General features: G+C 39.6%; 4 protein-coding genes across 4 annotated transcripts; all 4 read left to right on the forward strand.

Moving 5' to 3' along the window:
- Positions 1-7,480: 7,480 nt before the first annotated feature.
- CLUP02_14215 (uncharacterized protein) lies at positions 7,481-7,705 on the forward strand (the record flags this gene model as incomplete). The annotated part of the gene is made up of 1 exon (XM_049293146.1): positions 7,481-7,705. The coding sequence occupies one exon, from the start codon at positions 7,481-7,483 to the stop codon at positions 7,703-7,705; it is 225 nt and encodes a 74-aa protein (XP_049150292.1).
- A 96-nt stretch (positions 7,706-7,801) lies between these two features.
- Positions 7,802-8,594, forward strand: CLUP02_14216 (uncharacterized protein; the record flags this gene model as incomplete). Its single annotated transcript, XM_049293147.1, has 3 exons — positions 7,802-7,887; positions 7,948-8,195; positions 8,497-8,594. 3 exons carry the CDS (start codon positions 7,802-7,804, stop codon positions 8,592-8,594), a joined length of 432 nt encoding a protein of 143 aa, XP_049150293.1.
- A 414-nt stretch (positions 8,595-9,008) lies between these two features.
- On the forward strand, positions 9,009-10,637 carry CLUP02_14217 (feruloyl esterase B; the record flags this gene model as incomplete). Its single annotated transcript, XM_049293148.1, has 1 exon — positions 9,009-10,637. The coding sequence occupies one exon, from the start codon at positions 9,009-9,011 to the stop codon at positions 10,635-10,637; it is 1,629 nt and encodes a 542-aa protein (XP_049150294.1).
- A 444-nt stretch (positions 10,638-11,081) lies between these two features.
- On the forward strand, positions 11,082-13,056 carry CLUP02_14218 (impB/mucB/samB family protein; the record flags this gene model as incomplete). Its single annotated transcript, XM_049293149.1, has 2 exons — positions 11,082-11,225; positions 11,284-13,056. The coding sequence occupies 2 exons, from the start codon at positions 11,082-11,084 to the stop codon at positions 13,054-13,056; spliced, it is 1,917 nt and encodes a 638-aa protein (XP_049150295.1).
- Between the last annotated feature and the right edge of the window lie 331 nt (positions 13,057-13,387).

A 13,387-nucleotide genomic window follows, 5' to 3' on the forward strand; every position in this document is an offset into this window, starting at 1 on the left:
TATATAAAACTACTATACTTATTACTAATTATAAAAGCCGCGTAATAAGCCCCTAAAAGAGCTAAGGCTACTTCTAATACCTAACTACTCGTAATAACATATTTCTACTAACTTTATAACTATCCTTGTTAATTAAATCTTTTTTAATAATATTTAAGTAATAATAAACTATCTAAATAAGAGGGTAATATTTATTTTTTATTATAAAACTATTATAATAAAAAATATAAGTTAAATATTTTACGAACGGGTACTACTTATCTTCGGCTTACTAAAGATTATTATATCGGACCGAGGCCCCTAATTTATTTCTAATTTTTAAAGGGAGCTTTATAAAATTTACGGAGTTAAGTTATAACTATTAACAGCTAATTATCCCTAAATAGACGGCTAAATAGAGGTACTAAACTAATATATTTTATAATAATTAAAACTACTAATTAATTAATATTAAGATAATTAAAGTAATATATTACTTATAATTAACTTTATTTATACTACCTAGCCTAGTAAAACTATAGGGCTATTATTATATAAAATAGAATTTAGTTATTAATTACGGCTCTTTTTTAATTAATTTAAACGAACCCGCTAATTCGGTTTTATAAAAAAAAAGCTAAATTATATTAATATATAATATATAACCTAAGGGATATATAAGGCCTAAGAGACTGCTAAGGGTAATATAAAAGTCGCTTAGGTATAACATAAGAAGTATACTAACCGCTATTAATACCCGGACGACTTAAAGCTAAGAAACTAAGTTTTTATTAATACTTCGTATTAAAAATCCGCTAACGTAAATAAGTTATAATAGCTATAAGCCGGGCTATAGTTTATTATTAGTACTAAATAGGGGGGTATATAGATTATAGAACTATTAATAAGTAGCTAAGTATACCTAATCTCTTACCTAAATAAACTAAAAAAGGCCGCTAATAACCTACTACCCGAGTAAAACTAAGACCTACTACTATTAATTATTAATAATAATAACGAACTAGAGTACGAGGTCTTAGAGATTATTAAATTATATTTATATAAAAAGAAATTATAATACTAAGTAAATTAGAAAAGGTATAATACGGATCCGATTTAGTACGACGTAAAGAGCTTTAAGTATATATTAATAGCGCTCTAAGCGTTTTATTATTAATATTTAATTATTAAGGGCCCGTTACGGAACTTAAATATATAAATAAAGCCGCTATAGCTAGCGATTTGCTATTACTAAAGGATAACGATAATATAATAATAATAATTATAGTTATAAATTCGCTAAAATAAGGGGTAATTTAAAGGTTTATTTTTTAGTATTACGGATAGCGCCCTTTAATATAAAAGGGGGGGTAATATTATAGTAATAAGTACTAAGGTCCTATAGGCCCTATAGCTTAGCCTTAGGCTACGAGGCTAAGCTTTTAATAGTTACGTAACGAGCTAGACCGCTAGGCCTAAAGGGCTAGCCTACTAACTTCTACTTATTATTCTATTTTTTCCCTCTTTATATTAAGTCTTTAGTTAATTAAGTTAATATAATAACGTTCTGACCTACCTCGAGTTCCCTTTTATAATATAAAGGGGGGGCTTATTAATAAGTATATTAATATAAGCCTTATTCTTATTACTTAGTATAACTATTATTTATATTAATAATTAATATTCCTCGTTATTAAACTTATTATTATTATTATTATAATTACGGTCCTTAACTTACTTCTACTTAGCCCTAAATATAATATTAAAATTAATATAATAAATATAAAGTTATTACTAAACGTTTAAAAACTATTCGTTTAGTATAGCTTTTATTTATTTATCGTAATTTATAATAATAATAATAAGATAACAGACTAAGTATTAGTTTATAAGTTAGTAAATACTTATTAAAAGAAACTAAAAACTTTTTAATCTCTTATTATTAATAAAGCTAAACATAGTATTATAAATAAATTTAAAATAGGTCTACTTAGTAATTTAAAAAAAGGGAGCTTAAAGTAATTAGTATTATAAGTATTATCGAAGCTAATTACTTTAAAAAGTTATTTTTATATTTAGAAATAGTAAGGAAAGGACTAAATAAGGCTAATAAAGCGGTTTAGCTCGTCGTCTACCTATTTTATTATATATAAAATATCTTACTTATTAAATAACTTAATTAATACTATAATTAACGAGTATTTAGCTAGTTTTGTTTTAGTTTATACGAGCCTTAGTATTATAAATATTTTATTAAATAAATAAAGATTTTAAAAACTATTTTTAAATAATAATACGTATATCCCGAGCTTAAATCCTAACTTATTAGTTTATAATTTTAATAATATCCTTAACTACTTTACTAAGCTTATAATATAAAGGGTATATAAAGGCTTTAAAACTAGGGTTATAATTATATTATTTATACTAGGGGTCTAAATAATAACGTAATAATTACTTATTCTCTTTTTAAGCTTTAATAATAACTTATTATTTATAACCGCATTTTTAAATTTATATTATTAAATATTAACGCTTTTTATAAGCCTAGGCTTATTAAACTAATTATATTAAAAAGTATATTAAATAATTTCCCCCCGACGGAGTAATTTGCCAGGGCCGTACCGTGTATTACGTATTAGGGAAAACTAGGTATATTGCGCTCTATACCTAACTACTAATTAAAATTAACTAACTCAACCGTTATCTTTTTTTTATTAATAGCTCCTAACCTTTTACTACGTAATTCTAGCCGCCTATAGGGCGAGCTTTACCTACTCTAACGCGCATAGGACCTCCTAGTACTAGCCCGCGTAAGTAGCTAGGTTTAGTATAATTTATTCTTTTATATAGGTATTATCGTTACCCAGGGGGTCCCGTAAGAGCTATTTAAGGCGCCGGCTTATTACCCTAACCCTATATACCTCCGGCCCGTTTATTATAGCTATTATAGCTAGGCTAGTATCGATATACTAAATCTTAATATCTATACTAGCCCGGCTATCTATAGCGCTTATAATATTACCTAGCTAAATTCCGTACTACTAGAAAGTACTTCGCTACTTCTTAAGCGTACTTATATTAGTTACGATAGCTATAGCGTCGAGCTAGCTAAAGAGGGCGCCTAGCCTAAGAGGGGCAGACTTATTAATAGGCATCTTTAGAGAGTTCTAGCCTACTAATTACTAACTATATACTAAGAGTAGAATAGTAGTTTATATATTAATAAGTTTGTTTAGTAGATTTATTTAGTAGATTTATTTAGTTTAAATAGAGAGTAGCTTTGGGCGATATTAGAAGCGATAAGAATAAAAAGAATCTTTATGAGTTCTAATACGAAGAGTAGTAGATATTAGCTTATTTAGCCCTTTCTTTAGAAACCTCTACGTCGCTATTAAAGTTTAGAACCTCTACGGTTAAGGGCCGCCTCTAACTATTACGGCTAACTATAGCGGCCGACTATTGCGGCTAATTATTACGGCCGACCTCTGCCGTTAACCTTTCTAGCTGGCGCCGCTACGTAAGTATATTGCTTAGCCTATTGTTAGTAAGTAGCCGAAGAGGGCAGCTTGCCTATCCCGAATTGAATAGCGGTTTTCGTATTAAAATTACTATATTACGTTAAGCGCGTACTTAGGATATATTGCGCATATTATATAATTAAAAAGTGTACTATATCGTGTGATTTCCCTTAAAAGCGTGATCCCGTTAAGGTCAATCTTTTATACTTATAAAGCCGGAAAAAAAAAACCACCACATATTAAATAATTTAGCCTCGAGCTTTATATTTATTCCGTTTTATAACATTAAATTTATTAGTTTTTATAAAGTTATTAACTTAGTTAAAAAGGGTATTATAAGTTTATTCTAAATTACTAAGAATTAATAAGTTTAGGATTTAGGTTATAAAAAGAGAAGAGGATCGGTTATTTAAAATATAATAAGAAGTTATAGTTTAAAAAAACGCTTTATTTTAAATAGAGGATAGTTATAGGAGTAAATAAAGTAATAAGTTAACTTAAGGACCTTATATTTATTATTATTAACGGATATATTTTTATTATTAAAGTAGTATTATTATTAATTATTAATTAGTCCTAATAACCTATTTAATAAGTTAAAGAGTATTACTAAACTACTTTATTATAAAATAAAAAGGTTATTAAGACTATTTATTAAGGGGAGAGGGGTTATATTTTAAAAAAAGTTATAAGAGGGGAGTTTGCTAAGTTTTTATTATTTTTTTAGAGAAATAATAAGTAAAATATAATATAAGCTCTATATTAAGGTAATTATTTATAAAAGGTTACGTATTTTATAATATATTAATTAAGAGCTTAATAATAAAGTTACGGTATTTTTTAAAATTATTAACTTTATAAAATTAGTTAATACTAAGGTAACTACTTTTTAAAAAAAGAGATAATAATAATTAATTAGATAATAATAAGAGGCCGTAATTAATTAATAATTATTTTTATAAAGGGGAAAGTCTTTTAGTAGGGGTATTATTTTAAAATTAGTTTTAAAAAACGTTTTTAATTTTAATTATAAAAGCTATTATAAATAAATACTATAAATTAAACTTCGAGACTTAATAATATAACCTAAATATAAAGGGAATAAAAGAATAAAAGCTTAGGATATTTTATAAGTATTTAGTAGAATTTAACTATATTAATAATTTTTTCTTTAAATTAATTAAAAAGTAGAATAGTAACGCCCGTATAAGAGCGACGCCCGTATATTAATTTATAACGCCCGTATATTAATTCCTTTGTAATAATAGTATTAAACGTTTATATTATTATAAAAAAATATAATAATTAATCTTAGGATCTTTACTAATCGCCAATTTCTATTATTCTATATATTTTTAACTTCTTAAGCCTCGTACTCTCTATAATTTCTAAATAGCTTCTTTCCTTAACTTACTTCTTTTAAAGTAATATTTTATAAAAATAATTAAAAATAAACGCTAAATAGTTCGTAAAAGAGCTATATAAGCTATTAAAAATCGTATAGGCTATTAAGTATAGTTAACGAAGTTAAGCCCTCTTTTTTATAAAATTATAAGCTTTAAAAACTTATTAAAAATACTACTTATTACTCATACTTAGTAAAGCTAAATATTTTAAAAATCTTTTTTTTTATAACTTCTTAGTACCCTATTTTAGATTTTTTAAGTAGTTTTTTTTTGTAACTTAATTATAATTAAGTAATTATTACTTATTAGCAATCCCTTTTGTTACTTAATTCATTTTTTAAAATTAATAATCGCGTACTAAGATCTTAATATAAAAAAGAGCTCCTTAGCGGCCCTTTAAAAAATTCTTTTCCTTTCTTCTTAAAGCCGTATTTTTTTAGCCTTTTTTTAAGTCAATTATAATTTTAATAAGAAGTCGTAAAACTATTTTAGGGTAGCTACTTTCTTTTTAAATTAATTTCTAAGATTTATAATATTCTTAACTCGATATTATTAAAATTTTAAAATCCTTTCCTCTTTTATTAAACCGTTCTTTATATTATATTTTTAAATAATACTTAGAGGGTAGTTAAGAAGGCTATAAAGAAGTTATTTAAATTATAAGCTTTAAGGCCGTATTTATAAAATCCTTATAATATTAGGCCTTTTTATATATTATAAATCTCTTAATTTTATAACTCTTATATAAGTTCTTATTATACTTATTAAGAATATTTATATTTAAAGATCCTTTTTTCTAATTATGTAGTACTTTTTTATATTATACTTTCGAGCTCGTCCGTTACGCTAATTAATTAGGTAAGTAATCGCTACGTAAGTATTTCTTTTTATTAATTTAACTAGTTAATTTTTAATTATAAGCTAGTTATAAAAAAGTTATTTAATAAAAAAGCTACTTAAAATAATAATAAAAAGCTAGTTACTTAAGCTATTTTATCAATTAACGTAATTTAATATCATAAACGTCGACTTTTATAAGTAATAAAGGGCTATAATTACTTAATTCCGTATAGTATTTAAAAATTACCTCTTTTTTTATTTACTTTTATAAAATTAATTAATATAAATCTCCTATCTTATATAGTATTAAAAAGTCGTTTTTTTACGTAATAAAATACTTTACTAATCTACGATAATAGAATTTAATTACTAATTAATATTAATATCTTTATTATAGGGTAGTTAATTCGAACCGTAAGTTAATAAAGAGATTAATTAAATTATATAAATATTTATATAAGTATAAAAAAGAGGTTCTAACCGTAGGTTAGGCTAGCTATAATAATTATAAATAGGGCCCCTAATTAGCCCCTGCGTAGTCGGCCGTATGCCGCGGTCGAATTAGACTTCTAATCCGATAAGAACGAAAGCCTAAGCGCTTTCATTTATAGGAGCCTAACCCGCCAGAACTCCGCCAACACTCGGTTGCCTAAAGAAAAGCAGAGGAAGTCGGCAGCATTGAGTCTAATATAGCCGAGGACACATCCAATCGCACTTGATCCTTGATGCAACATGCCGGTTTGATATATTAAAATGCAGAACGAGACCACCAACATTGGATGTGCGGTGTCTTCCAACCACTTAGCTTGTCTGCCGGCCACACTTGAGGTCGCCTTGCCTGCCCCCAAGCCGCATCTCACCGAAAACCCCATAACTCCATCGGCATTATGATTGGCTTGAGGTGTTTTGGCCAGAAGCTAGTTAACAGCTAAGGTCCGAGGCCGACCGCTCTAATGCACACTTCGACATGACCATTGGCCGATGGAAGCGCGAACAATGTGCTGAGGTTGGCGTCAGGCTTTAGGTACCATTCGACACGTAAGATTGGATCTCTACGCCTGGCTTCCAAGCCAGTGTCGGCGAGTTTATCCTCACCATTTCCAACACCATACTACGCCTTTCTACCAGTACCTCAACTTAATAGGTTATCTGATGCTATATCGCGTAAGTTGTTCGTCATGTTATCGAACCAACAGCGCTACCTTTCATAGTGAATGGAAATTGGAGAACTAACGTCAGGGCATTTCTCATCATTCGTACTCTGTGACTATATCATGTGAGACTTGCGCCCTGCTTTGAAATTGTCCCATTCAGTCCTTCATATCCTTCCGGGACAAAGCAAGACCCCAGTACTGCCCTATGTCATTTTGAGCCGTTCGCCGAGCCTTTTCAATAACATTAATCAGCGCTTTACGCACCCTGTCCATTCTGAGTTGTAAATGATCATTTTGGAACTCGGAGTGACCCCTTTAAGCCAGTGCAGGTGTGTAAGCAACGGAGTTGATGGAACTCATGTGCGAGGCCGCTGCAACACTGGGACTGAATGGCGGGGAAAAGATTTTGCATTCCTCGAATTCTAAGGACGTCTCACTCGGTCATAGTAGCTTACAACGCTGTGAGTTTCGTTTCGTTTCCTGGTTGCTTTCTTTCGTCTGAACGGCACATGGAGGGGGGCACATTGCTGACTAGGTTGTAGTCCATACTTTTGGCAGCGTCAGCTTGGATATTGACGCAATGAACAATTACGACCAAGAAGCCCCTCATGAGTATGAGCTCTTTGAACAAGTCGACCAAGGGGGGTTCCATTTCGAAGACGGGAGCAATATGAATGCCGAGAATTTACCTTTTCAGGATAGGGGCCATCACTTGGGCATCCCAATGTTCGGTGGATCAACCGATGATTCACACAACCCCATGTCCTTCGTCCCCATTTCCGGAACTGCACCCTCAGGATATTAGACTCCTGAGGGTGGATGGTCGCAGAACGAGAGTCACTGTCCCGACGTGCGACCATCGCAGGTTCCAGAAGAGTGGAAGTTACAAGACGAAGAAGCAATGATGTTGGCTGAACGTACAATGGAGGAAACCAAGTATGAATGTAGCAAATGTGGGAAAGGCTTCCCTAGACAACACAGGCTCAAGTAGGTCGTGGGGTTCCCAGTACTGCGTTTGGGATGGAAGTAGAGCTAATAATGATACAGCAAACATATGAAAACACATACAAAGCCATACAAGTGTCTATTCAGCACGCCGAGAGCCACTCTTGATCGATGCCCCGCCGAGTTTGCGGAGAAGAAAGACCTCCTTCGTCACCGAAACACCAACCACGTGAGAGTCGACGGACCATACAAGTGCCCTGACTGCGGGGAAGAACTAGGAAGGTCAGACTATGTATCGCGTCACCTCAATGAGTCTTGCCGCATGAGAAAAGGTGGTAAACAGGCGCCGTGTAGGTAAGGCAAGTCTTGGTGGTGGACTTCATACTTCTGGAGTTACCTTACTTCGCGATTCCTTGTTTCCAACTTCATTCTTCATTCTCGCCGGACCTGCGCTGCTCTTACATTCCTCGGTTGACATTCCCCGTAACGGTCTTGGCAATCTTTCCCAAATGAGTTTTCAGGAAGTCGCTCGATCAGTTGTTCGTGTGCTGGCCCCTACACTCTTTAGAACCCGTAGCATTGATTCAATGGCTCTTCCAACCTCCCTCAGGCATACGTCGTGTTCTTCTTGTTGATTCGTGATCTGAACAGTCAGCCAGCCGACGCAGGTAGGAAGCAAGCCCCACCACCTCACTGCCTGCGGCAAGACGCAGTTTGACGAACATGCCCTCGATCCGGGCCTCTGGTAGCTCGTACTAGCAACAACTTTAATCTAGTCAATGTTAGCGCAAAGATAGCCGCGAGCGGAAAAACGCATGGCATGATGCGCATTATTTCGGGCAGTGATCATGATCATTCATTGGACGGAGCCGAGAGCGGAAAGAGGATGTCTCAGGACTGGCAAGTTCATTGGTCGTGCAGGAATGTCAACTTCCATCGTCAGATGAGCGCCGAGAGCCGGAGACGCCAGCCGCAAACAGAGGTGTAGAAGTAAACAGAGGCTGCTTTTGATGCGATGATATGTGGCAAAATGGAAACATGGTCAACAAATCTTCAAAATCACCCATTCCAATGTTGCGGATCTTAAATAGCGGGGTTTGCCCGCGGAAGCCAAGGACTCTGTTGCTCCATCGTCGTAAGGATTCCTTGACCAAAGATCAAAGATGAAGTGGACTGCTTCCCTCACGATTGCGCTTGCCGCGTTGCGGCAGGTTGCTGCTACGAACTCAACATCATGCACCCCGAGGCTAATCAGCTACTGGATCAACGCCAACGCCTCCATCTCAACGGTCGAGTCGGTCGATGCGGGCAACGGCTTCTCCGAGGAGGGCAACGTCGCCTTCCCGGGTAATGTCACGAACTTGCCCAGTCTCTGCGCCGTGAGCTTCATCGCAAAGACATCGGAAGGAAATGAGTACAAGTTTGCCATGTTCCTGCCAGACGAGTGGAACAACAAGATCCTTACTGTCGGGAACGATGGCTTTTCGGGAGGCGTCAACGCTCCGGCCATGGCCGTCGGCGTCAAGTACGGCTTCGTCACACTTGGAACCGATGCCGGTCACAACTCTACCCAGAACAACCTCACCTGGGCGCTGAACAACAATGGAGCCAAGCTCGACTACGGACACAGGGCGTTGCACAACTCTCTCGCACTGGCTCAGAGAGTTGTTGAGAAGTACTACGGTCTGGCTCCTACTGCGTCTTACTTCTCTGGCACGTCAGACGGCGGTCGACAGGGTCTCAAGGCTGCTGAGATGTACCCTCGTGACTACTCGGCGCTCTTGATCGGTGCCCCGGCTTGGTGGCAGAGCCATTTGCAAAGCTGGAGGATCGCGATTGGTATCACCAACCTGCCAACCGATAATGCGAAGCATATTCCAGCCGAGAAGTTCACCGTGATTGGCGATGCCGTCAGAAAGCAGTGCGACGCAGCGGACGGAGTCGAGGACAGCATCGTCAGCGACCCCGCCAACTGCACTATCAACTATGACCTCTTCACCTGCGGTAAAGATGGTGTAGACGCGACAGCTTGTCTGTCCGCTGAGCAAGTCACCGTCGCTCAGGCGCTGTACGCCGACTACAAGGTCAACGACGAAACTGTCTTCCCTGGCGTCAGCCCCTCCTCCGAGTACGGATGGGGTTCGCTGCTGGGTGGCGGTAACGGTTCTGAGCCGAACGAGGTGGCCGTCGGCTACATGAAGTATTTCCTCTTCAATGACGCGGAGTGGGCGTGGTCAAGCTACAACGAGACTGTCCCCGCGTACGCCAACGAAACGAACCCCGGTGAACTAGACGTCAACACCTTCAACCTAACCAAGTTCTCCAGCCTCGGCGGCAAGATCATCATGTACCACGGCCTATCCGATGCTGATGTTCCGGCTAAGGCATCGCAGGTCTACTACGACAAGGTTGTTGCGCAGTCCGGCGGCGACGTCGAGGCCGTTCGCGCTTGGTTCCGTCTCTTCTTCCTCCCAGGACTGGAGCACAAGACCACAACCGTCGACGCGCCTTGGTGCATCGCTGGACCGGGACAGGCGGAACAGCTGCTCGGCGGTGGCAACTACTCGGTGCCAGGCTATTCCGACGCGACACACGATGCGCTTCTTGCGCTCCAGCAGTGGGTTGACGGCGGTGCCGCGCCGGACTCGCTCATCGCAACAACGTGGAAGAACGCGACTGATCCGACTACTGAGGTCCTAAGACAGAGGCCGATTTGCCCGTACCCGTCAACCCAAAAGTTCACCAGCGGTGGTGATCAGTCGAAGGCTGAGAGTTTCACGTGCTCAACTTAAAGTAACAGTGAGTTGATGGCATTGAGTCAAAAAGAATGGTCAAAAAGACAGCGGCAGGCAATTGTGGCCAGCCGGAAGCGGCGTTAGGAGCTAGAGTACTGCATAATAGCAATAATGTTTAATGTGATACAAAATGGAGGAAAGACTCCAGTTAATGCATTTAGTGGTTAACTGAATAAGACCTCGTATCCGCGCCACGTGACCCCGCGCCAGTTTGCTGACAATGCAACCAGACGGATCCGACGCGTCGCCACTTTGCAACCATCAATGCCATGCGAGTGGAGGGGCATCATCAATCCTCACCCATGTGACGTGAAACTATCAGCACCGGCAATATACTCCACCAACACATACGGCATTGACTAAGGAGACATGCATTTCCCGATACCTAGTTGCTCCGGCATCTCCATACGCTTCTCTTAAAACGTTGTCCATCATTTCACGATGACGGCATCGGCGACAGGCCCGCCGTCCCTCGACAAGGTGCCAGAAGATGCCCATGGGGATTCGGAGCATGACACCCTCAAATACTCTCTCTTGGGTCCATCGCTTACAAAAGCTGGTCAGGATGCTGTCGATCAGTCCAAGGTATATCTCCAGCCTGCCCTATGGCGGGGTGCCAATCTCCCTAACAGTGGCCTACCAGGTATCCGATATCATCTACAATGCCTCGAAAGGATCAAAATTCTTCAATCGTGAAGAAGAACGCGACAAAACCTTGACAAAAAAGATTGAACAGATCCTCGAAAAGAAACGCCACCTCGAGAAGCAAGACCTCAGTCGAGAACTTCGCCTCGCTGACCAGCTCATCACACAATCGGAGATGTCCCGAGACCTGACTCAATACATCGTGCATGTCGACTGCGATGCGTTTTATGCTGCCGTTGAACTCCTAGACCGGCCCGAACTCAAAGATATCCCCTTCGCTGTTGGCGGCGGTGTACTGACAACGTGTAACTACGTTGCGCGAAAGTATGGATGTCGGAGCGGGATGGCTGGGTTCGTCGCCAAGAAGCTATGTCCCGAATTGGTTCTGCTCAAGCTCAACTTTGAGAAGTACACTGCAAAGGCACACGAGGTCCGCGAGATCCTAGTCGAATACGACCCTCGATTCGAGAGTGCGAGTATTGACGAGGCGTACTTGAATATTACGGAATACTGCACGAATAAGGGAATCGAGCCGGCCGAAGCCGTGGAGCAGATGCGGCGAGAGGTCCACGAGAGAACCAAGATCACAGTGTCAGCGGGTATCGCAGCAAATGCGAAGCTTGCCAAGATCTGTTCAAACATGAACAAGCCAAACGGCCAGTTTGTTCTGCCAAATGATCGAGGCGAAATCTTGCGTTTCATGGCGAAGCTTCCCCCCAGAAAAGTCAATGGTGTTGGTCGTGTGCTTGAGCGGCAATTGGCCGAAATTGGTATCAAGACTTGCGCAGACATCTATCCTTATCGCCAATTCCTCCGACCGCTCTTTGGCGACAAGGCGTACGAATTCCTGATCAATGTCTATCTTGGCCTGGGGCGCACCAAAATCCAGCCGGCAGAGGAGTACGAGAGGAAGAGTGTCGGTACCGAGAGCACTTTCAAAGATATGTCTGATCCTCAGCAATTCAGAGAAAAGCTGAAGTGGACTGCGGAGGAGCTGGAGAAGGATATGAAGAGGGCAGAAGTCAAGGGTCGCACGCTGGTTCTCAAGGTGAAGCTTCACACGTACGAGGTCTTTACGCGACAAATCGTCTTACCAAGAGCAATATGTCTGGCTGGCGACCTTTATCATTTCTCCGTTCCCATCTTGGCGAAGTTGGAGGAGGAAATGCCGGGGATGATGCTGCGCCTAATGGGCCTACGATGCACCCACCTTGTCAGCACGAAGAAGCCAGATACGATGGCATTCTTTGGCTTCAGATCACGAAGACCTGATGCCCTGGCATCACCCGAGAAGGCCCCCAGGCTTGTGCACTCTAGAGCCAGCGGTGAACTTGACGATGACGGCTGGGAGCGGTGGCCTGAAGAATCACTTTTGGGGCTTGACAATCATGAGGATTTCCGAGCGGTTGACATCGAGAGCGATGGTACGAACATCGACAGCGACCCAAGCCCAGCTAGGAGACACGGCAAGGAGATTCTACCCAATCCTGTGCGGGAATACGCACCTGTCAACGATGAGATGTGGGATTGCCCAATTTGCAATCGCCCACAAGCGCCGGATGAACGGCAGTTCAACGAGCACATCGACCTCTGCCTCTCAAGACAGACCATTCGCGAAGCCGTGCACGAGGACATGCCCCCTGCGCCGCTCTCGAGGTCGACGACGCCGGACGTAAAAAAGGTCAAGGTCGGTGGAGAAAAGAAACGCGGCAGACCACCCGCGAGACCGCCGAGTGACGACCCGCGGCAGAAGAAGCTTTGTTTTGGATGAGCTGTGATGACAACCCGCACTAGATGATACCCGTAATATTACATGATCTCAATAGCTTTGCCGGGCGTGGAGAGGCCTAGTCACCCCACCGTGCCTTTGTCCGCCACGAGTCAAACTCGGTACCCCGGACGGCGACTCACTTCTTCCTCCTGGGCATTTCTGTTACTCACACTATCCGCCATGATCACATACTGGCATCCTTGAACACGACAATTGCAGAAAAGTTCTCAAGTTGAGGTGGCAAAAGCCGGCGAACATTTCGCTCCGGGGACCTGCAGGTTCACGTCCGCGCTAGCTAGCGCGCGATGGGGACGCCACGGCTCCTTTAGCC

The sequence above is a fragment of the Colletotrichum lupini genome, chromosome 7, assembly GCF_023278565.1.
Source record: "Colletotrichum lupini chromosome 7, complete sequence".
NCBI lineage: Eukaryota > Fungi > Ascomycota > Sordariomycetes > Glomerellales > Glomerellaceae > Colletotrichum > Colletotrichum lupini.